The 24138-nt window shown below is 39.4% G+C and overlaps 1 protein-coding gene across 1 annotated transcript in view; it reads left to right on the top strand.

The window, feature by feature from the left end:
- Window positions 1–24138, top strand: part of ALDH1A1 (aldehyde dehydrogenase 1 family member A1) — a 57916-nt gene that overhangs the window by 12214 nt on the left and 21564 nt on the right. The window contains exons 2-6 of the mRNA XM_070742657.1: window positions 9489–9593; window positions 18495–18635; window positions 20177–20306; window positions 21621–21682; window positions 23972–24100. Coding sequence (XP_070598758.1) covers window positions 9489–9593; window positions 18495–18635; window positions 20177–20306; window positions 21621–21682; window positions 23972–24100 — 567 coding nt within the window. The remainder of the gene's footprint in view (window positions 1–9488; window positions 9594–18494; window positions 18636–20176; window positions 20307–21620; window positions 21683–23971; window positions 24101–24138) is intronic.

Genomic DNA, 24138 nt, shown 5'->3' with positions numbered 1-24138 from the left:
GAGTCGGTGTGAAAGATTGAAATGCGGCTGGAATAAGGAATGTTAGACATAAACAACCAGCAGATGAGAGTAACATTTTTCAGTAACCAAATCAAATCTTTATTATAGTCAAATACTAGCTTAAGGAAGGTTGAGGAATAAAAATACAAATGTTTACAAATACGTACAAAACAGAAAGGCATAAAAATACAACAAAATAAAATTGCATAAACAGAGATATATCTTCCAGATAATTGGAAGAGTGAAAGTATGTATTAAGGAGATGGTCCAGAATTGATAAGAGATGTAGAATAAGAATGGGACCAACATGCAACCTTACTTTACACCTTTCTAAGTTCCAATGGCACTGGGTGGATGGTTCTGGGGTTGACATCTTGTTTTGAGTGACGTCCAGTGATGGGCTCCTACAGGTACGGTCAGGTACACAGTACCGGTAGCAAAATTTTGAATTTTTATCTTTTTTTCCCTTCTGGGCTCTTGGTATGTTTTTCCTATCACAGTAAATGACGTTGAATGTGTATACGGTAATTTTAGAAGAGTTCTGTGTGTGTGTGTACATACACATACAGTTTATGTAGTAGATAATGTATATTTGTGTGTGCCTGTGTATAATATGTATCTACACATATGGCATATATACATAGAATTAAATAGCATATTTTGGATGCTCAGTAATAGTAAATAGAGAGGGAAATTGTATCTCTTTGAGTTGATAGGCCAGGCACCCTAACCTAAACCCTTGACGTGAGTGACGTCAAATTGGCCACCTTTAAGCCAGTCACATGACCTTTAAGCCACCCTCAGTCACATTATCATCAAGCCACTTCCACCTGGTCACATGGCTGGCAAGCCACACCCACAAAATAACACGCCCACAGTGTGGTAGGAAAAAAAATATGTAGCCCTTCACTGGTGATGTCCATTCATGAAACATACATATTGGATGAAGTCAATCAAGGAGGCCTTTAGTTTTTCCCAGAGTTGGGCTTGAGATACGGAATCAAAAGTTGCATTATTATTAATAATAATAATAATAATAATAATAATTAGATTTGTATGTGCCCCTCTCCGAAGACTTGGGGTGGCTCACAACATAACAGCAATACAATATAAATACAAATCTAATGTTAAAAACTTTAAAAAACTAATTTTAAAAAACATTGTTATAAAAACTTATCTGTTACACAATCATATACACATGCTTTGAAGTCTATGAAGGCAGCATAAAGGTAAATAATGTTGCAGGAAGAGATTTTTCAATGAGTTGTTGGAGGATTAAGCTCATTCTTCCTTAAATTTGGCTTGATCTTATACAAGTGTACTGTCTCTGTCTTACTGTCCTATTGTCCTTATTTATCTGTACTTACTTTGCTAATGCTTATGTTTATACCTATACCTGCTATCTTGCACATGTTTGACAAACAAACAAATAAATAAAAGTAAGCACCGTATTTTTCAGAGTACAAAAGGCTGAAAATTTGGGTATGTCTTATACCCTGAATGTAGCTTTTACTAAGCTTTTTTTCAACTCTAGTGAGTTGCTAACAAGTGAAGTGATCTTCCGTGCTTAACTACTGAATCTTCTCTTTGCCTGCTTTTCTTATCATTTCTCTCTCTGAAGAGAGAAAAGAATGAAGTGTTTTAGAAACTGTTTTTTAATCTCCAACCAGGGGATAAAAAGCAAGCACATGCGCTCAAAACCAGGAAACTAATGTGCTGAAGCTGACTAGACTAAGGAAAAGCAAGATGAATACATGGTAGGCAGATTATTTTTCCCTATTATCCTCCCCCAAAACTAAGGTGCATCCTATACTCCAAAAAATATGGTATTTCATCTTGTTCTAGTCAATTCTGGACCTTCCATAGTAGGAGACCTGCACAAACTTTGCTGATTGTATTGAAGAAGCTGATCAGTCTAATTAGCAGGAGCATCCTTTTTCCTTTTTTCACATGTAAGAACAATGATTGTGCACCCCCAATCCTTGAGTACATGCTCATAGGTAAATATTAGTAAAAGGTAATGCCAGCGTGTGGGCCCAAAAGGTAAAATCATTTTTTGAGCAGTTAGGTCTTCTCCCAGGGTCTCAGTTGGCAAATAAATTCTTGATCTGTGTCAATGGGGAAATTTGTTAAAAGTTTTTCATAAATAGAAATTCAATTCAAGCTGCGAAAGCCCGGGAAGAAGAGATTAACATTCAAAGAGATGTGCATGCTTCAATGTCTAATAATAAATTGATAATAAATGAAAGCTAGAAGTATTTACTACGGTTTCTAAGATTCTACTTTCCTTCCGATTCTTGCATTAAAGCTCCTTATTGATGTATGTGTGATTCATTCTTTGATTGTGATATGCAGTGTGGGGCTTGATGAGTGACATAGATCTCTAGATATTGGGGGGGAGGGGGTGTTACATTATTTACCTAGATTTCTTTTTCTGGATGAAATGGAGTTTATGATGATACACCAAACACAGCTCCATATATTAATGGATTATTCTGCTTATCAAGATCAAGATTATTTAAGACTTGTGGACTTCAACTCCCAGAATTCTCCAGCTAGCTATGCTGACTGGAGAATTTTGGGAATTGAAATCCACAAGTCTTAAAGTTGCCAAGTTTGAAGATCTCTGATGTAGATCCATTTCAACCTCGCCTTCACTATGTTGAAATGATATTGCCTCAAGTTAATATCTTGGTCAAGAAAAGATGATGGAATAGTTAGACTATTCCAGGTGATATTATTCCTTACAGATTAGAGCGCAATACATTCAGATGAGCTCTTCATTAACTAGGGTTGTGGTTCCAGCTCTGACCTTTCTTGAGAAAGGAAGATTTTGACTCCAAAACCATTTCCAAAGTGTTCTGAATGAGAATCTGCTGGAAAGTCTTCCAAAATGAAAGACAATCCAGAATGCGATCTTGATAACTGAACATCTTGCAGAGAGTACCTATTGCATCTCTGCTTGAAGACTTTGAGGGGTTTGTGGCTGGTTTCTAGACAAAACATATTACTGCTCATGAACTATAAATACAGTGGTACCTCTACTTAAGAACACCTCTACTTAAGAACTTTACTAGATAAGAACCGGGTGTTCAATATTTTTTGCCTCTTCTTAAGAACCATTTTCTACTTAAGAACCCGAGCCAAGAAAAATTTCCCAGGAAATTTGAGAGCAGCACGAAGGCCTGTCCAGTTTCCTGCCATTCCCCTTTCAATCCCAAACATCTCGGGCTTTTCTGGGCTGCCAGAGGAGCCTTTCGGTGGCAATTAAGGAGGCTTTGGCTGTCCAGAGCGAACAAAGCATTTTACTTTCTCTGGGCGCTTGGAGAGTGAATAAACCTCTGCCAGTTCCCAGAGAAAAGAAACGCTCCCTTTGCTCTGGGAAGCCCAGAGCGAACGGAGCATTTTCCTTTCTCTGGGTGCTTGGAGAGGGAATAAACCACTTTGCTGTGGTGATTCCCTCACACTGCCTCCCACAAACCCGGTGCGAGGTTGCCTCCCGGAGTGTCTGGGTGCGGAAAGGAAAAAGGGGGCCCTTCGCCCCGGCCGAATCAACTCTGCTTCAGCCAAACCGAGGAGTCACTACAGTGAAGGAGTGAGCGAGAGGAGAGGGGAGCCCTTCAGCATGGGAAGGAAGAGGAAGCAGGTAGCAGCAGCAGCAGCAGCTGCTGCCTTTTGATCAAAGGAGTGGGAGGTTCCCCCCTCTCGCCCGCCATGGTTTTGCGCCAGGTGTATGGGAGGTGCGTGCTTCTCCTCACCACCTCAGAGTCCCTCTTTTTTAAAAAAGCCTTAAAGTTTTGGATTTTTTTGATTCCCCTCATCTCACCTGCTTCCTTCCACAGTGACTGTCCTCCTCTTCTTCTTCCTCCTCCTCCTCCCACCCAAACTCTGACCTTTAATTTCTTTCCTAATGGTTTTGCATGCATTATTTGCTTTTACATTGATTCCTATGGGAAAAATTGCTTCTACTTACAAACGTTTCTTCTTAAGAACCTGGTCACCGAACAAGTTACGTTCTTAAGTAGAGGTACCACTGTACAGTAGTCCAGGTCAAAGTAACTGAAAACCTGAGTAGTTCGATACAAGTAATCATCAGTTTACCACCACAATTTGAGCCCAAGATTTCTATCGCTAAGTGAAAAATGTGTTAAATGAGTTTTCCCCATTTGATGACTTTTCTTGCCAACTTTGTCAAGGAAACCTTCTTAGCAGGTTGCAAAAAGGGATCATGTGACCCTAGGGACATCACAACATCATAGATGTGAGTCAGGTGTCAAGCATCCAAGTATAAATCACATGACCATGGGGATGCTGAAATAGTCATAAGCAGTATTCTGTTCTAAAACCTGTTGCTACCGGTTCGTGCATGCCGCTACCAGTTTGGAGAACTGGACCGAACCGGAAGCAACCCATCACTGGTTATAAGTGTGAAAAACGGTTATAAGTCAATTTGGGGGAGGGGCGTTGTAACTTCAAATGGTTACTAAGTAAACTGTTGTAAGCCGAAAACCTCATGTATAGAACAGGGATGGCGAAACTATAGCACATGTGCCACAGGTAGAACGCGGAGCCATGTCTGCCAGCATGTGAGCCGTTGCCCTAGCTTAGCTCCAGCGCACATGTGTGTGCAGTCCAGTTGATTTTTGGCTCACACTGAAGCTCTGGGAGGGCATTTTCAACTTCTGAAGGGCTTCGGGGGGGCAGGGAGGGCATTTTCACTCTCCCCAGGCTCTAGGGAAGCCTCTGGATTCTGGGGAGGGTGAAAAACAGGCCGACTGGGGCCACCAGAAGTCAGGAAATGGGCCATTTCTGGCCTCCAGTGGGCAGGGAATGAAGTTTTCATCCTCCCTAGACATTGAATTATGGGCGTGGGCATTCGCACTTTGGGCACCTGGGGAAAAAAAGGTCCACTATCACTGGTATAAAATATATTGGATCCATCATTAGAAGGTAAAATGTCACAATGTTCTTCTCTGTCATCCTGGCTCTCTACAATCCAATTTGAAACAGACTTCTGACTGTGCCACAAGTATTCTCCTTCCTTGTTGCTGGTTTCATAGGTTCCAAGAACTCCAGAGGAGTCTGGAGGCTCATAAAAACACATCTGGGCAGACAGTGAAAGTTATGGGAGAGGTTCTTCCACAAATTGTTCCCTTAATACTGTACAGGTACAGTACTCCTCGACTTACAACAGTTCATTTGGTGACCATTCAAAGTTACAACGGCACGGAAAAAAGTAACCTATGTCCGTTTTTCACACTTATGACTGTTGCAGCATCCCTATGGTGTCATGTTATCAAAGTTCACATGTTTTGGCAACTGACTCAATATTTATGACGGTCCCAGTATCCCAGGATCATTCAATTACCTTTTGCAACTTCCTGACAAGCAACGTTAATAGAGAAGTCAAATTCACTTAACAATCACGTTGCTAATTTAACAACTGTAGTGATTCACTTAACAACTGTGGCAAGATAAGGTCATAAAATGGGGCAAAACTCACTTAACACATCACATTTAACAACAGAAATTTTGGGCTCAATTGTGGTCATAAGTCAAGGACTACCTGCATATGATCTAGGATTGCAACATGGGAACGGATATTATTTTAATCTAAGGTTATTCCATTGAAATTTAAAAAGGGGGGGGGAGAGATACACCGAGTACAGATTTTTTAATAAATAAATTTAATGTTCTCTATTTCCCATCAAGTTTCTTCCCGGTAAACTTAAATCAAATATTTAATTCTGCAATATTGGTTCCGCTATATCCAAGTTGTGACTGAAAATAATGACACCAGGAAATAATGAAAAGTATTGTACCTCCTTTTTTGTGTGTTAAATTTCCCACCCAAAATAAGACATCCCCTGATAATTTTGACTGCATGGCAATAAGGCCAAGAGATTATTTCAGGGTTCAAAAAAAATGTAAGACATGGTCTTATTTTCGGGAAAATACAGTAGCTGACAAGAGTTAAATAGCTTGAAATAGATCTATATTAAATTAGTCACCCTTTATTTCTTTTGTCAGTAAATACAAATTTTAACACAAAAATAGTTTGTCGTGAAAGCGCTTCTGGATTGAGGCTGAAAAGGGGAAATGGAAGCAATATGCTCCATCCCATATTTAGGTAGATCAGGTTGCCCTGATTAAAAAACACTGTACCTCCTGTAAGTCTTTGAGCCAATGTGCTAAAGGTGTTGATAAATGCATAGTATGAGATCTTCCATAAAAAAAGGCCTGCCTCATCAGTTTCACAAACGTACATGGATTTGACATATTGTCATTTCACAGACACGGCACTATTATATTAATATTTACCTTGCTCTCTTCCTTTAGAAGCCGAAGGAGTTGCCAAGTACCACTCCTTTTTTTACTTAACGTTCTGCTTGCAACTTATTAATGCTTGATTTAGTTTTTATTGTGAGCCAATCACTCTTGGGTTTATTCATTCATTCAATATCTGCCTCTGGGCCTAGTTACCAGGTTCCTCATTAGATTCTTTAATTGGTCAGCTTATACCAAGAATTTGAAACCAAGTTTGTTTCCACTGCTTGCCCAAAGTTAAAACGTGATTTATAACTTGATGCTCTGTATCTAACTTTTAAAAAATGGGTATGATTTCCAGTTGTTCAAATCATAGTTTGTACAAAATTAAAGTAACACCATTATTGCCATTATTGTTCTTAAGAGATGGTTTCCTAGTGCGGGAATATGGGAGGCCAATTTCATTATTTATTTGTAGTCTAAAAATTAAGCTTAACTTTGGAAAGGGAAGAGAAAATGTAAATGCATTTATAATTAGTGTTGGATAAACCGAACTTGCATAGTTCGGGCATGTGCCGAACTTTGCGGGGTTCGGCATACCGAACCCGGACTTTTAAAAAAGTCCGTGTTCATGTTCAGCCTTCACTCGAACCCACGGTGGGCAGGAGGAGGAGGTGGGGAGGGCTCTGAGGCTCAAGCCGCTGACTCGGCTTGGGGGGGTGAGAGGGGGCAACTCCAGACCTGGAGCCTGACCTCCCCCCAGCACTTCGCCTTCCACTGGGCAAGAGGGCTCGGGAGGCAGGTTCTGAAATGAGAGAGAACTAGGGGCAGGGATTTTCGGCGCTTCCCGGCCATTGCCCGTTTGATGGAGCCTGACACCCCCCCCCAGGGCTTCAGGATCCCGGCCAGCAGCTTCAAGCAGGCGGTGGACGGGAGGGGGAGGCGGGGAGGGCTCTGAGTCAGAGCCCCCCCCCCCCCGCCTCCCTCTCCCGGCCATCGCCCGCTTGAAGCTGCCTGCCAGGATCCTCAGAAGCCAGCCCGGCAGAACCTGCCTCCCGAGCCTTCTTGCCCAGCAGCAGGCGAAGCCCACTCCATCAATCAGGCAATGGCCGGGAGCCGCTGAAATGAGAGAGAACTAGGGGCAGGGATTTTCGGTGGCTCCCAGCCATCGCCCGTTTGATGGAGCCTGACACTTCCCCTCCAGCGCTTTGCCTCCCACCAGGCCAGAGGTGTTGGGGTTCAGGTTCGGCAAATCTACCCAAACTCCAACTGCAAGTTCGTCCGAACCTGCCGAACCCGAACTTCAACGGGTTCGCCCAACACTATTTATAATTACTGTAAAGATCAGAAGTCATTTTAAATTTCTTTTCTATTTATTTCTTTTCTGTTTTAATAATCACTTTTAGTTTACTTTTTTCTTTAAATTGGTATTGTTATTAATTTGTAAAAAGCCTATGTAAAAAAAGTGGTTAAAAACTTAATTTAAAAAAAGCTAAGCCAATAGGATGAAATGATGAATTGGTGCTATATGAGATGATCTCATCCACTGTCCATCCCATGTACACAAAATGGAGCACACACCTCTAACTTCCCATGTGGTAGTGCAATATTTCAATTCAGGGAAGAACGAAGGGAGAGCCTTGTTGTGTAGCCTGTGCATTGAATTGTGTGAGTTCTAGTTTTGTCTTAGGCATGTAAGCCAGCTGGGGGGGCTTTGGACCACTCTTCCTCTCTCAACCCAACAAACCTGACAAGTTGTTGTGGGGAAGAGGAAGAAATGTTGTGTTTGTCTGCAACATTGAATGACTTATAAAAACAGGATTAAAATATAATATGTAGGTAAGTGTGTAAATATTTGTGTGAGAGAGGGAGAGAGGGGAAAAATATATATTCTGCAAGGATGTTAGAAATTAACTGAAGTAAATATGCCTCCCATTGCTATACTAAAAATAGGAGACATCCTCCTATTATTGTCATAACAGAAGGATGTCATAATAAAATTAGAATTACTAAAATTAAAATTAGAATTACTGGCATTAATACATTTGATACAATTTCTTACATTTCAGTGTAAATAAATCTGAAGACATGGTAAATGACTGCAGTTAGTGAGTTCCAATAAATGACAATTCAGCTGAGCTATTTTTATTTTATCTCCACCCCATACATTCTTGCAAGGAATGGCTAGACCAACCCTAGAAATGAATATTTGGGTAATAGAAGGACATTAAAATTTTCAACAACAAAAAAAAGTTAAGAAAGCATTGGTTTATTTTTAATCCACCTAGGTTGCCACCTGTAATTTATAAATACTACAGATAGGCGCCAAAAACAACATGCCATTCCATGTGCATACCGTGAGATTGCAATTTATTTTTATGATTGTAATGTTGTTTTTAACACTATTATTATGTAAGCCACCACAAATTACTTTTGTGATGGAGGCAGCTTAGGGAATTGATTAAAAACATAAAAACCTAGCTACCTATCTACACACCCTGGAAGTACAGTAGATTGTGACTGTGTTGGCATGTCCCATGCAGAGAAAAACGGGTTTATGGGATATCTGAGAGGCTTGAATAAAATAAGATTTATAGAGGAGAAAGATTAGAGGGTGAACACTGGTCATTTTAGTAATCTTTAGTGGTCAGTGAGCTATTGAAAAATGAAGAGGAAAGAAAATAGGTTTTTTTTAACTCCATCTCTTGGCTGCAAATAAAAAGGCCAGTTTAAGCAAACATTAAGTTTTGACTAAAGGCTTTCTTCCCTCTTATACTCTCCATAGAAGATACACATTTATGATTGTAGATTAGCTTCCAATTACCATTTTGAGTGAAATTATATGTGAGCCAGAACAGTTTTTAAAGGCTGAAATTAATTTACTTCTCATGTCTGCCTTGTCTCTTCAATAGACAGTCTTTTCCTTCCTTCCTTCCTTCCTTCCTTCCTTCCTTCCTTCCTTCCTTCCTTCTTTACTTACTTACTATATTTATAGGCTGCCTATAAATATATAATCGCTGCCTGTGGAAGCAATTATGACATTCCAAAAGTGTGTGATTGTTCAGCATCATCTTTTATTTCAAAATGGCATACTTTGTGTGTGTGTGTGTGTGAGAGAGAGAGAGAGAGAGAGAGAGATATGGACAGACTGACCGACCAGAGAAATGTGACATGGCATTTAATAACATTGGTGTCAACTTCTGTGTTGTATTTTCTTACAGATATTTATAAACAATGAATGGCACAATTCAGCCAGTGGCAAAAAATTTCCTGTCCATAACCCTGCAACAGGAGAGAAAATTTGTGAAGTGGAAGAAGGAGATAAGGTACGCTTTTAATCTTTGCTGTGTCATCGATTCCCTTTCCTGCCAGTCAAGGCTAAAACTGGAACACTTATTTCCATACTTCAGTTAACCCATAATTCATTTCCTCAGGTTTCTGAACTAACTATAGCAAAGACACATGCCGAGAGAGGGAGAGGGAGTTAATACTTGGAAGGGTTTCAACAGTATCAAACACTTCCATAATTTTGTTGTATGCAAATTGGTTTCCTAGTCAAACCAACAGTTGACTTGGCTTTTTAAACAAGTTCTGGGCCAACTTGATTTTGTGATTCTGCCTGAGTGGTTGCTGGGATTTTCTTATTTCTGTGCATCACTACACATGGCGTTTTGCGTCTCATGCTGTTTTTAAAAAACTTGGCGACTTTGGGATGTGGGGACTTCAACTTCAACTTCCAGAATACCGCCCCGAGTCTTCGGAGAGGGGCGGCATACAAATCTAATTAATAATAATAATAATTATTATTATTATTATTATTATTAGATTAGATTTAGATTAGATTTATTGGATTTATATGCCGCCCCTCTCTGAAAACTCGGGGCGGCTCACAACAAGATAAAAACAATACATAATAGCAAATCCAATACCCACCAATCCAATTACAATTTTAAGCTAAAAATTCATAAAAAACAACCCCAGAATATTAAAAACACGCATACAATCAATCTAATACCAAAACAACACGGGCAAGGGGGAGACGTTTCAGTTCCCCCATGCCTGACGGCAGAGGTGGGTTTTAAGGAGTTTGCGAAAGGCAAGGAGGGTGGGGGCAATCCTAATCTCAGGGGGGAGCTGGTTCCAGAGGGTCGGAGCCGCCACAGAGAAGGCTCTTCCCCTGGGTCCCGCCAGACGACATTGTTTAGTCGACGGGACCCGGAGAAGGCCAACTCTGTGGGACCGAACCGGTCGCTGGGATTCGTGCGGCAGAAGGCAGTCCCGGAGGTATTCTGGTCCGGTGCCATGAAGGGCTTTATAGGTCATAACCAACACTTTGAATTGTGACCGGAAACTGATCGGCAACCAATGCAGACTGCGGAGTGTTGGAGTGATATGGGCATACTTAGGGAAGCCCATAATTGCTCTCACAGCTACATTCTGCACAATCTGAAGTTTCCGAACACTTTTCAAAGGTAGCCCCATGTAGAGAGCGTTACAGTAGTCGAGCCTCGAGGTGATGAGGGCATGAGTGACTGTGAGCAATGACTCCCTGTCCAAGTAGGGCCGCAACTGGTGCACCAGGCGAACCTGGGCAAACGCCCCCCTCGCCACAGCTGAAAGATGTTTCTCTAATGTGAGCTGTGGATCGAGGAGGACGCCCAAGTTGCGGACCCTCTCTGAGGGGGTCAATGATTCCCCCCCCCCCCAGGGTAATGGATGGACAGATCGAATTGTTCTTGGGAGGCAAGACTCACAGCCACTCCGTCTTGTCTGGATTGAGTTTGAGTTTGTTGACACCCATCCAGGCCCCAACAGCCTCCAGGCACCGGCACATCACTTCCACTGCTTCGTTGACTGGGCATGGGGTGGAGATGTACAACTGGGTATCATCGGCGTATTGATGATACCTCACCCCATGTCCTTGGATGATCTCGCCCAGCGGTTTCATGTAGATATTAAATAGCAGGGGAGAGAGGACCGACCCCTGAGGCACACCACAAGGGAGAGACCTCGAGGTTGACCTCTGACCCCCCACTAACACCGACTGCGACCGACCGGAGAGGTAGGAGGAGAACCACTGGAGAACAGTGCCTCCCACTCCCAACCCCTCCAGCCGGCGCAGAAGGATACCATGGTCGATGGTATCGAAAGCCGCTGAGAGGTCAAGGAGCACCAGGACAGAGGACAAGCCCCTGTCCCGGGCCCGCCAGAGATCATCCATCAACGCGATCAAAGCAGTTTCCGTGCTGTAGCCGGGCCTGAATCCAGACTGTTGAGGACCTAGATAATCGGCTTCTTCCAAGGACCGCTGGAGTTGAAGTGCCACCACCTTCTCGACAACCTTCCCCATAAAGGGAAGGTTGGAGACTGGACGGTAGTTATTAAGCACGGCTGGGTCCAGGGAAGGCTTCTTGAGGAGGGGGCGCACAAGTGCCTCCTTATAAAGGGCCGGAAAGGACCCGCTCCCCAAGGAGGCGTTGACAATCTCCTGGACCCAGCTCCGTGTCACCTCCCGACTGGCCGAAACCAGCCAAGAGGGACACGGATCCAGTAAACAGGTGGCGGAACTCACAGCTCCAATGGCCTTGTCCACTTCATCAGGTGACACCAAGTCAAACTCCGCCCAGACAGGTGGACAACTATTATTATAGTTAGTATTTATTTATTTATTTATTATTATTATTATTATTATTTATTAGTAGTAGTAGTAGTAGTAGTAGTAGTAGTAGTAGTAGTAGTAGTTAGTATTTATTTATTTATTTAACTGATAAGGCCATCAAATCAGAAATGATTCTGATTTGATGGCCTTACCAGAGCAGGATAAAATAGATCTGTGTTTTTCAAATTTGGCATCTTTAAGATGTATGGACTTTGACTCCCATGCTGGTTGGGGAAAACTAATAATAATAATAATAATTATTATTATTATTATTATTATTATTATTATTATTATTATTATTATTATTATTATTATTCCCCAACCAGCATGGGAGTCAAAGTCCATACATCTTAAAGATGCCAAGTTTGAAAAACACAGATCTATTGTATCCTGCTCTGGTAAGGCCATCAAATCAGAATCATTTCTGATTTGATGGCCTTATCAGTTAAATAAATAAATACTAACTATTGTTAATAGATTGCTAACAAGCAGTTGTTCCCTTCACTCAAGAAGTGAACTTCCCTCCCTATATCATACTCCCACCAGACAGGACTGCTAAACTTGATAAATAAAGAAAACCCAAGCACAGCCAAGAAAGGCTAAGGCCATTATTGTATTCTGTACCTCCCAATATATCTGAAGACTAAGGAACACCAGATCTGGGCTGCAGAAATCTGGAAGACCATGAGAAGGCAGCATAAAGACTTTTCTGATAAGTTTTTTGATGTCATTTAATGATGATCCAATTTTTTGCAGCCTTTCTCAAGTGCTCACATGCTGTAATTATAAAGAGCAGCAAACACAAAAGTTGTTTCCTTGCTGTTGCTGGATGAATTGGGCAAATAACTGGAAATGGACATTTTCTTCATTTGACAGATGATGTTTAGTGCCCAGGACAACCCCAAAATAAGGATTGTCCTAACAAATAGAGAATGTATGTTTGGTTTTATCTTTGGTTTTAACCTTGTTTCTAATCCATAAGACTAGATGAAAGAAGGTACTCAGCCAAAGTTGGAAAATCAGATTTACATGCATCTAAGTGAGAAGTCCTGGTTTGATTGCAAAAGCAATTGAAGTCTCCCCAATGGGTCTCCTGTCTTTCCTGAACCGTACAGAGGACAAAGCTCTGTGATGTTTGGAAGCTTTATGTTAATTTTTTGAGCAGTGAAAGTCATTTAGGAAGCATGCTCTTTGCATTCAGTCCAAAGATTCCTTTTAGAACTATTTTTAAAACTGCACATTTGCTTAGTACTGGATGACCTTTCCTTGTAATGTCAACTGAACCATGTGCCCATATCCAGGAGTATTTTTTTTAAAGAGGGCAGAGAGATGGTTAATTATGCAGTTCATTTTATCATCGCCTCTTAAATTAAAAAAAATAGTATTAATAATAATAATAATAATAATAATAATAATAATAATATAATAATACTTTATTGGATTTGTATGCCGCCCCTCTCCGCAGACTCGGGGCGGCTAACAACAATAATAAACACAACATTTACAATCCAATAATAAAAAACAACTAAAAACCCCTATCATAAAACCAAACATACACACAAACATACTATGCATGACTTGTAATGGCCTAGGGGAAAGAGCTATCTCAACTCCCCTATGCCTGGCGGTATAAATGAGTCTTGAGTAGTTTACGAAAGACAGGGAGGTTAGGGGCAGTTCTAATCTCCGGGGAGAGTTGGTTCCAGAGGGCCGGGGCCGCCACTGAGAAGGCTCTTCCCCTGGGGCCCGCCAAACGACATTGTTTAGTCGACGGGACCCGGAGAAGGCCAACTCGGTGGGACCTTATTGGTCACTGGGATTCCTGCGGTAGCAGGTGGTTCCGGAGGTAATCTGGTCCAATGCCATGTAGGGCTTTAAAGGTCATGACCAACACTTTGAATTGTGACCGGAAACTGATCGGCAGCCAATGCAAGCCACGGAGTGTTGAAGAAACGTGGGCGAATCTTGCTATTCAAATCAGTTGCTATTTCATTTCCCTGCAGTTCAATAATGCAATTTGTTACAATAATAATTTTTTTGCTTGATGAAAGATTTAACAATTTGAGAAAGTGATTGTTCAGGTTAATTTCTATTAAATGTGTTTTTTCAAAATGTAAAAACACACAGAGAGCCCAAACTAAAATTATCTTAAAAGCAATAGAAAACAAACAAAATACCCTACTTCTGAATACAATAATACATACAACAACAACAACTACTACTACTACTACTACTACTACTACTACTATTATTATTATTATTATTATTATTATTATTATTATTATTATTATTATTAAAAAAACCAGAGTTAGAAGCAACCTTGGAGGTCTTCTAGTCCAACCCCCTGCTTAGGCAGGAAACTCTACACTACTTCAGACAGATGGTTATCCAACATCTTAAAAACTTCCAGTATTGGAGCATTCACAACTTCTGGAGGCAAGGTGTTCCACTGATTAATCGTTCTAGCTGTCAGGAAATTTCTCCTTAGTTCTAAGTTACTTCTCTCCTTGTTTAGTTTCCACCCTTTACTCCTTGTCCTATCCTCAGGTGCTTTGGAGAATAGATTGACTCCATATCGGAAGGCATGCGAGGTGTTGCCCTATGTCAGCTGCAGCACACATGTGCGCCCTAGCCAGCAGATTTTCGGCCTTGGGGAAGGCCGTTTTGTCATCTGGAGGCTTCAGGGAAGCTTCCCTAAAGTCCTGGAGTGCAAAAAAACCCACCCACTGGGCAAACTGGAAGTTTGGAAAAATGGACTTCCAGTTTGTCCATTGTGCGGTTTTTTTTGCACTCCGGGGCTTTAGGAAGCTTCCCTAAAGCCTCCAGACTGCAAAAAACAGCACAATGGGCAAAGTGCTGTTTTTTCACCATCCCAGGCTTCAGTGAGGCCTGTGCACATGCATTTGGATGGGGGAGATTGTGTGCATGTGCCGGCAGCATGGGGGGATGCACAGGGCATGCACAGGGCATTCAATAGGAAAGTGAACACAAGAACAAGGGGACACAATCTGAGGTTAGTTGGGGGAAAGATCAAGGGCAACATGAGAAAATATTATTTTACTGAAAGAGTAGTAGATCCTTGGAACAAACTTCCAGCAGACGTGGTCGGTAAATCCACAGTAACCGAATTTAAACATGCCTGGGATAAACATATATCCATTGTAAGATAAAATACAGGAAATAGTATAAGGGCAGACTAGATGGACCATGAGGTCTTTTTCTGCCGTCAGTCTTCTATGTTTCTATGTTTCTATGCATGGGGGGGGGGGGGGAATGGATGTGGGCACATGCATATTCATCCTTTTGGCACACGAACCAAAAAAGGTTCGCAATCACTACTCTAAGCTGATAATATGTTTAACTCCACCTCGCACAGCTCTATTTGCTCTTCTCCTACATCCATTGCCAGAACATACCCAAAAAGTAGAAACTATTGGCAGGAGCAGTCTCAGATAACCATGTCCTAAGCCATATAGTTTCAACGATTGCTAATAAAGGAATCGTTTACTGAAGCGCACAAATCTACAAATCATACAAATAAATGAATAAACTCCAGATTCTAGCATTTAATAGGTGAACCGATAAATTCTAGGACTTCGATCTGTGCTTACAATTGACACCACAAAGGATTATTCATTTCAGAAAAAAGTCTCTTTCCTTGCTCCGAAAATCAAATTATAAGGGAAAGAAATCCATGGGATTGTGAAATAAATCATTTCACTCATTTCACTGTTCATTCAAGCTACAATCACTACGACCACTAGGAAATATTTAAACATGATTATATTTTTATTTTATTTTTATTTTTTAAAAATAAAGTTTTTAATTTATTAAGAAAAGGAGAGAGGGGAATGGGGATACAGAAAAGTAAAAGGGATACAAAGCAAGAAACATCTTTCGAAGTAATATATATAACTTATAATATATCAATTTCAAACATTTGATTGTGCATATTCTTGTTATATTCAATATTTTAAACTGTGTATTATTATTATTATTATTATTTATTAGATTTGTATGCTGCCCCTTTCCGTGGACTCGGGGCAGCTCACAATAAAACAATTCATAACAAATCTAATAATATACAATTTAAAATTTAAAATAGTTAAAAAAAACCATTTTTAAGCAGACATACCTACAAACATACCATACATAAATTATATAGGCCCGGGGGAGATATCTCAATTCCCCCATGCCTGACGACAAAGGTGTGTAATTTCATATCTATTATATATGTTGGTTTAAAAATAAAGTAGTACGGTAATATAGATATTAAGAGATAGATAAGATAAGAGGAGATTTGGATGGGGAAAGGGAAGGGGGGTAATACCTGCAGTGTAGCAGGCGTATGTATTTTAACGGTGTGTTATTTAGTTATACATGGTGGATATGTATATTAAGAGATAGTTGTGAGTTACATTGTTATATTGATTATATTTTTAAATGGTCATTTAAAGGAAAAAAATGCAATCTTAACATGCCTTTTTTCAAAAGGCAACTGAATTTCCGTGGGGTTTTTTCCTTTAAAATATGTTTTACATCTCCTCCAAGAAGCTTCTTTGGTTCAGTTCTTAGATGAGAAGTGAAATGTTTTTTTCAAAGGAGAAAAAAACCCAAGAAAGTCTAGAATTGCCTGTTTGAAAAAACACCTTTGAGATAACTATGACCTGGGTGATTGAGAATCTTCATAGACATTTAGATGTCAATCCTATACCTGATTTATGAGTACTGTAAACTATCATAATGTTATTGTTGATAAGTCTCATTAAAATCAGAATAAACATATAGTAATCCCTCACTACTTCACAGTTCATCTTTCGCGGATCAGCTATTTCACAGGTTATCCACTAAATCCATTAAAAATTTTAAATCCATTAAAAATTCATAAAATTCTTCTACAGTATTATTGTACTCTATTAAAGAAACTGGTAGGATATCACATGTAGTCCCAGCTCAGAAACATTATAGAATGACTGTTTAATGCAAAGGGTGGGTTTTAAAAGTCCAAATACTCGTTAAATACATAAAAAATATATTTCCTATACTTCACAAAAATTCATTTTTCACGGGTGGTTTCTGAACACATCCCCCGCGAAAAACGAGGGATCACTGTATAGTAATTTGTTTATTTCTACTTGTATGGACTTCTGTTATTTAGCACCATGGAGCTTAATCATTGTTCTTTCACCAACTAGATTTAATTTTAATTTTCTACCATGAAATTAATTCATGAAAAGCATGCTGTGGATTTGCTAAGAAGTTTGCTAAAAGGAAAAAGTATGTTTTTCCTTGTACAGTTTTCGGTAGGAACACAGTTTTTCAATATTATTCAATGAGATACACTTGCGTGCTTTATCAAAATTGTTAACAGATCTGTTAGCCAGTTTGGTGTAGTGATGGCAAGAAACCAGGACATTGTGAATTCTAGTTTTACCTTGGCATGAAACCAACTGGGTAGCCTTTGGCCAGTTATTGTCTTTGAATCTTAGGAAGGAGGCAATGTCAGACCACTAATGAAAATGTTGCCAAGTAAACTGCAAGGACTTGTCCACGCAGTCTTTGAGAATTCAACATGATTGAATGGAAGAAAATGCTACGCTTATTTATTATCTTCTGGAGAACAAAGAAAATGTAAATGTGTACTAATGAAAGCATTAAAAAGGAAAATGCCTGGAATTGTGCTGATGTGAGCATTTGTAGAATTGTTACTCTAGTGCAAGGGTCCCCAACCTTGGCAACTTTAAGACTTGTGGACTTCAACTCCCAGAATTACAATGGGAATACAAAACAAAAATGATTCGGAGTTCTACAAGGCCTGGGAGAAATGGTACAGATGGCTACCTAATCTTAAAAACAATAAAACAGAAACCAACTAAAACTCCTTATCCTACACCAAAAGAAAAATATATACAATAAAAATACCGACTAAAATCAAAACACACGCTCTGTCTGAGTTTAATCCAACCGATATCTGTCGACAACCTACTAACAACATAAGTCACAAGTATCTTTAATACACAAACTTAATAAACATCACCAAAACTAAGTTGTCAAAATATATACGCCTGCTATCTAGTAGGTACTACCCCCCCTCTCTTACCCTCTCTTACCCCATCTAAAACTTCTACTATATCATCTATCTTTTAACACATATATCAAACCACTACCTTATCCTTAAATTAACATATTTCATAGATATGAGATTAAGTATGAATATTGAATACAATGTAAATATCTATAGATAAATGCTTGAAATGAATATACAACAATTTATATATGTTATTATGTAAAAAGATCTTTTGTTTTGCACCCCTCTTATCCTTTTTGTATTCCCATTCCCCTTCCCCATACTTAATAAATTAATAAAGTATTTTTTTTAAAAAAAGACTCGTGGACTTCAACTCCCAGAATTCCTCAGCCAGTTGGCTGAGGAACTCTGGGAGTTGAAGTCCACAAGTCTTAATGTTGCCAAGATTGGAGACCCCTGCTCTAGTGAACGATCACTAATAATCATGATCTGAAAAGTATTGATATGACATGTGTGAGGGTTTGTTTGTTTTTTTCACAGAAAGATGTCGACAAAGCTGTTATAGCAGCAAGGAAAGCATTTGAGTTTGGATCCTCCTGGAGGACAGCAGATGCTTCGGAACGGGGCAGGCTGTTAAACAAACTGGCCGATTTAATTGAAAGAGACCGTCTTCTCTTAGCTGTAAGTCTAATGTGCTCACTCTTAAGCAAACCTATTGTTTTAAGATGAGATTCTTTTGATGCCTTTGAGTACTCAAGTGAAATGACATATTCTTGTTTTAAGAGAATTTAACCAACCCAAGGTCATAGTTCATTAGAAGAACCCACACTGTTTCCTTGTTAGAAAAGCTGGGCTGTTGCGTTCAGTCATTAACATCTCCCTAGTCTTTCTTAAGCCAAGACAGAAAAATGACCTAGTGTGGTTAGGTAACATTTCATCACTGCTACTGAAGAAAAATAATGAAGTGAAGAGGGCACCAGGTAATGCTCCCAGTACTAATTTGAAAACCAAGCTGTACTGAGGAGAGTCTTCAAATTTCTCCAAGTAGCCTTTAGGTCAACCACAATTTTAGAAGAATGTTTGAAGAATGTTGGGTTTGTTTTGCTGCTTTCCTGCACAAGCCCATCTAGTTTGACACTATTCACCCCAGGACCTGAGAATGAAAATTACAATCTTCAGTTATATGTTCAAAGCCTTTTTTTTTTTCTTTTAACATCCACTATATGTTTGATGCAGAGATTATCATCTCTCAAACAAGGAGGAAAAATTGGAGAAATTGAACGAATTCGCTGATTAATTTCAAAGAATGTGGCTGCATTTCAGATGAAAGAATGAAAATGGTTGTGGAACCCATCCTAATGGGTTTAACCATTTCTTTTCCAATCTTTGCTCAGCCCATAAAGCCAAATTTACGAATATAAAATAAATATCTTCATTCAGAAAGGACTGAGAAATAACATTTTCCAAACGATACAGCAATTTCAAGCAATATTTCACGCAGGGGTCTCTTTTGTGCTATTGTTGAATATCTAGGTGTGTTTTAAAAAAAAAATTGGTCGTTTACCTAAACTTTGGAAGCAGTCATTTGAAAAACCTGTTACTCTGTCTTTGACAGCTAAGTTGTTGTATCTAACTAAAGTGAATGAATAACCTAATGTACTGTAGTAGTCTTTTTAAAAAAAGTAATAGAGTATTATGTCCTGGGGGTTAGTTCAAAATGCAAAGTCTTTTCCTTTTTCCATAGAGGGAATGCCAGTTTAGAAATAGTACTGGCAACATCTTCCAGAAAAATGATACAGCAAAAATCGAGCTAAGAGTATGTTTGCTGGCTTCCCTGAGATTAAACATCTCCATTCTAAAGCTAATATATGTTGATGGCCACTATCCTTTGAGATCATGTATCAGTTACATAACTATCCTCAAAACAGCCACTCTAAAAATTACTCCCCAGGAAGTCCCTCAAAGCTACACATTCAGTTCATTTACATACATTTTCTTCAACATGATTGTAATGCCCAGTTGCTTTAATAAAAATGAAAAGATTTGTAAGATTTTAAGGCCTATTGTTCTGTCCCCTACTGAAGATAATCTTACTTTCCCAATGCCATTCTTAAGTCATCATGACCTAGTTAGTATAATTCTGAATAAATCAGTGTTAAAGACAGATACATTCTTTAATTTATCTACAGTGACTAATTTTTTAAAGCCGTTCTTTGTTTCAGACAATGGAGAGTCTTAATGGGGGAAAGGTTTTTTCAAACGCCTACCTTATGGACTTGGGTGGTTGTATTAACACTCTGCGCTACTGTGCTGGCTGGGCTGATAAAATCCAAGGACGTACCATCCCCATGGGTGAGTCGCTCTGGACATGGTGTTCATGATATAAAGTTGGTTTAATATGAATTAAAAGAAGCCTTGAGTGAAAGAACTTTTTCATCTGAGAAAAATGCAACCTTTAGAAATCTGTTACATAAAAGCATATTGGTAAAAACTTTATCAGTAATGATTTTGGGTTTTTTCCCCCATTGATTGAATTCATTCCTGTAATTTTCCATCCTAACTGAAGTTCCTTCAGTTGCAAGGATTAAGCAGGTTTTATTATAAATGCTTTTGTATTCTCTGTGTGTAAGAATGCAATTATATTTTCTTTACCAAGTGATATTGCAGTCTGACTGATTGTATAACCATACAAATTGAGCAATCTTTGGATTTCTTTTTTCCCTCAAGGGCCCAGCTTTTAAAATAACAATATCTAAGCCTGCGGGAAATATGTTGTTTTTCGACTTTAAACAATACACACACACACACACACACACACACACACACACACACACACACACTGTATAGCAGACTCAGCCGTGTAAATGACATCCATATGGAATTCATCTTAACATCCTGAGAAAAGACCAAATCTTTTCAGCCTTCCAGAAGACCAGAAAGGTCACAACCTTCCTCTAAGTTGACTTCTAGTATCTTAGCTTCTTGAAATGCAAACTGATTTTTCATCACTTGTCCTAAATAAGAATTAGCTAAACTGGTTCCCCTATCATCTTATATACATTGTAAGACTTACCTTCCAATTAGTACCTTAATTTTTGAAGTCATTTGCAATGGATAAGATATTATCTGGTCCGAGCACATTTCAAAGGATGTTAATTGCTGGTCATGAAGCTAAATTTCTGAAATAACTAAATAAACTAATGAAGAGAAAAAAGAAATGAATAGAATTTTTTTTATCTTTTTATATGCCTAAACTTTCATTTGAACATATATAATTGTACATGCCTAAACTTTCATTTGAACATACTGTATATATTTGAACAGGGGGTTTGGTTATTTTTTTTTCTCCACAATTTCCATTTTTATGTCAACACATATACCTTAAAATGTCAATAACATAGATATTTATACATATTTATACACAGAAGCCAAAAACGCCCTCCCAGAGCCTCCAGGCGAACTGAAAATCAGCTGGCCGGCACATATATGCACATTGGAGCTGAGCTAGGATAACAGCTCGCGTACCAGCAGATATGGCTCGGCGTGCCACCTGTGGCACCCGTGTCATAGGTTCACCATCACTGGCCTCTAGCAATTGCAGATTAACAAGTCAGATTTGGTTTTTCTCTTGTTAGATCTTCTATGCTTTCTTATTATTTTACCTAGATGGAAACTATTTCACATTCACTAGACATGAACCTATTGGAGTCTGCGGTCAAATCATTCCTGTAAGTATCATGTAGATAATAAAATGAGTTATGTCTTTCATTTCACATAAATTGCCATTCGTGGATACGTTTTTCATGTCCCAGAGGCTGTAACTAACAACAAATGGAACAATGTGCATCAGTTTAATAGATTTAATTTAATTTCAATTTAACTTGAGTTAAATTTTTGTCAATAAATACATAAACTGAGCTCCTGAATAGTGAATACTGAATAGTGATGGGCGAACCCAACAGTGTTCGGGTTCGGCAAGTTCGGACAAACTTTACGCAAAATTTGGCCGAACATGAACCGAACTCGAACGGGGAATCCCTCCCACGAAGAGATTCCAGGGGCAGAGCTTTGATGTCACCGGCATGTTGCAAAGGACGCCAAGGTGATCACTTCCTGGATCCAGTAAGTGATCACCTTGGCGTCCTTAGCAACATGCCGGTGACATCAAAGCTCTGAACACTGAACATGACCCCGAACTTTGCCCGAAGTTTGAAAAAATTTTGGGTTTGTGTTCGGCATACCGAACACCGCAGAATTCAGTATTGACCCGAATTGTGCAGGTTAGGTTCACCCATCACTACTCCTGAATATTTAATAGCTTTCCCCTTTTATCTCATTAAAAAATGTCATTTGCTTACAATTCTGAGGACTACACATCCAGGTTTACCCAGTTGGATGCCTTAAATTATGTGTTTATGGACAAAAATGCATATATGTATACTTACTTTAATTCCCAATAATCTGCTTTGTCCTGTGAATTGAATTTAAGAGATTCTGACAGTTTCTCTAGATTGAAGACTGAGTGTATATTCATACTTTTAGTTAGACGCATCTTCATTTAAACTAATTCGTTTAAGAATCAGTGTATGTTGACATTCCTGAAGCCAACTGCTGAGAACAATTAGTTTGCTTGTTTGTTTATTTCCTGATTATATAGACCAGTGGCGGGATTCAAACATTTTTTACTACTGATTCTGTGGGTATTGCTTGGGGGCATGGTGTGGCTTGGTGGGCATAGCTTGATGAACATGGCAGGGGAAGGTTACTGTAAAATCCCCATTTCCCCCCAATCAGCTGGGAATCAGGAGGCAGAAAATAGATGCGGGCAGGGCCAGTCAGAGGTGGTATAGTGGTATTTACTTGTTCTCTGAACTACTCAAAATTTCTATTACCAGTTCTCCAGAACCAGTCAGAACCTGCTGAATACCACCTCTGTTATAGACGGCTACAATCAGCTACTTTTAAGTGACATACAATTCCCCCCAAATCACCATTTGGGTTTAGAATCAAACAACTCTGTTAGCAATGTTGGCTACTGTGTGGCCTGCTCTAAAATTTCTCTGAGATAGCTATACTTGAGATATTGTATGTGTGTGTGTGTTTGTATGCATTTAATGTTGACAAAGTTGTACAAAATAGATTTGAGAAAATATGTTTAAAAATCGGAATATTTTCTTCATAAAACCTCCAGCTCAAGTTAGAGTCACAGGTTAAATATGATGGAAAGTGCCAGAAGATACTAAGAAGGAGGTCCAAATTAATAAATAAATAAATAAATAAATAAATAAATATAATCCTTTCGTGTAGAGAACTTCTGCCAGGAACTGAAACTTTTCACTGGAGCCTTCATACCTGCTGTGTCACCTCCAAACATAAATCTGAGTATCATCATTTGAAAATTTAGAGTTCATCATCTAATTATATCTGTTAACCATTTGCTAAAATTCTATCTTCTACTTTGAAGCAGAACAGGCATGCGTTGAATTGCTAGATAAGAATATAACTTGAATAGCCCATCACTATAAATCCAGTAAAACTAAACTATAGTTACAGCTTTAGACTAGATAAGTGCCCTTTGAACATCTGGAATATTGGAAGGTGCATCTGATTGACCCCTGACCAGGGTCACTCTGGTTGCTCACCAGGATTTGCTGAGGGCAGAAAGTAAACAAAAGCCATAAATCTTGGCTCTAATAGATTAGCCTTTGATGTAATCTAGTCTAATACATGTTTATAACCCTCACTAATTACAGTGCTCATTGTTTCTGGATCTCTTCAAAAGAAACTCTGCTCTTTGGCAACACACCAGCAGCCTTGTTTCTAGTGCCGGCCCCTGAAAGGAGCCCTAAGTTGGTCAGCTGTCTCTCCTTAAGTTCAATGGAAGCATATTAATCAAACCTCAGTGTTAAACTTGTGGCTGTTTTCTGATGGGTGGTGGACGTTTACAAAGTGCAAGTAGGAAATATAAACTTGTTATAATGATTTGTTGGTCATGGCTTCTTACGGTGCCTTTGTAGTGGAACTTCCCACTGGTTATGTTCATTTGGAAGATTGCCCCGGCCCTTTGTTGCGGAAACACGGTAGTCGTCAAGCCAGCCGAACAAACTCCACTGACTGCTCTTCACATGGGCGCTTTAATTAAAGAGGTGAGTTGCCATAGCGAAACGACTGTGTGCGGGTCCCG

This window comes from Erythrolamprus reginae, chromosome 2, assembly GCF_031021105.1.
Source record: "Erythrolamprus reginae isolate rEryReg1 chromosome 2, rEryReg1.hap1, whole genome shotgun sequence".
NCBI classification, from domain to species: Eukaryota; Metazoa; Chordata; class Lepidosauria; order Squamata; family Dipsadidae; genus Erythrolamprus; species Erythrolamprus reginae.
The sequence above is the reverse complement of the archived record's forward strand: the minus strand, read 5'-3'. Positions and strand labels throughout refer to the sequence as shown.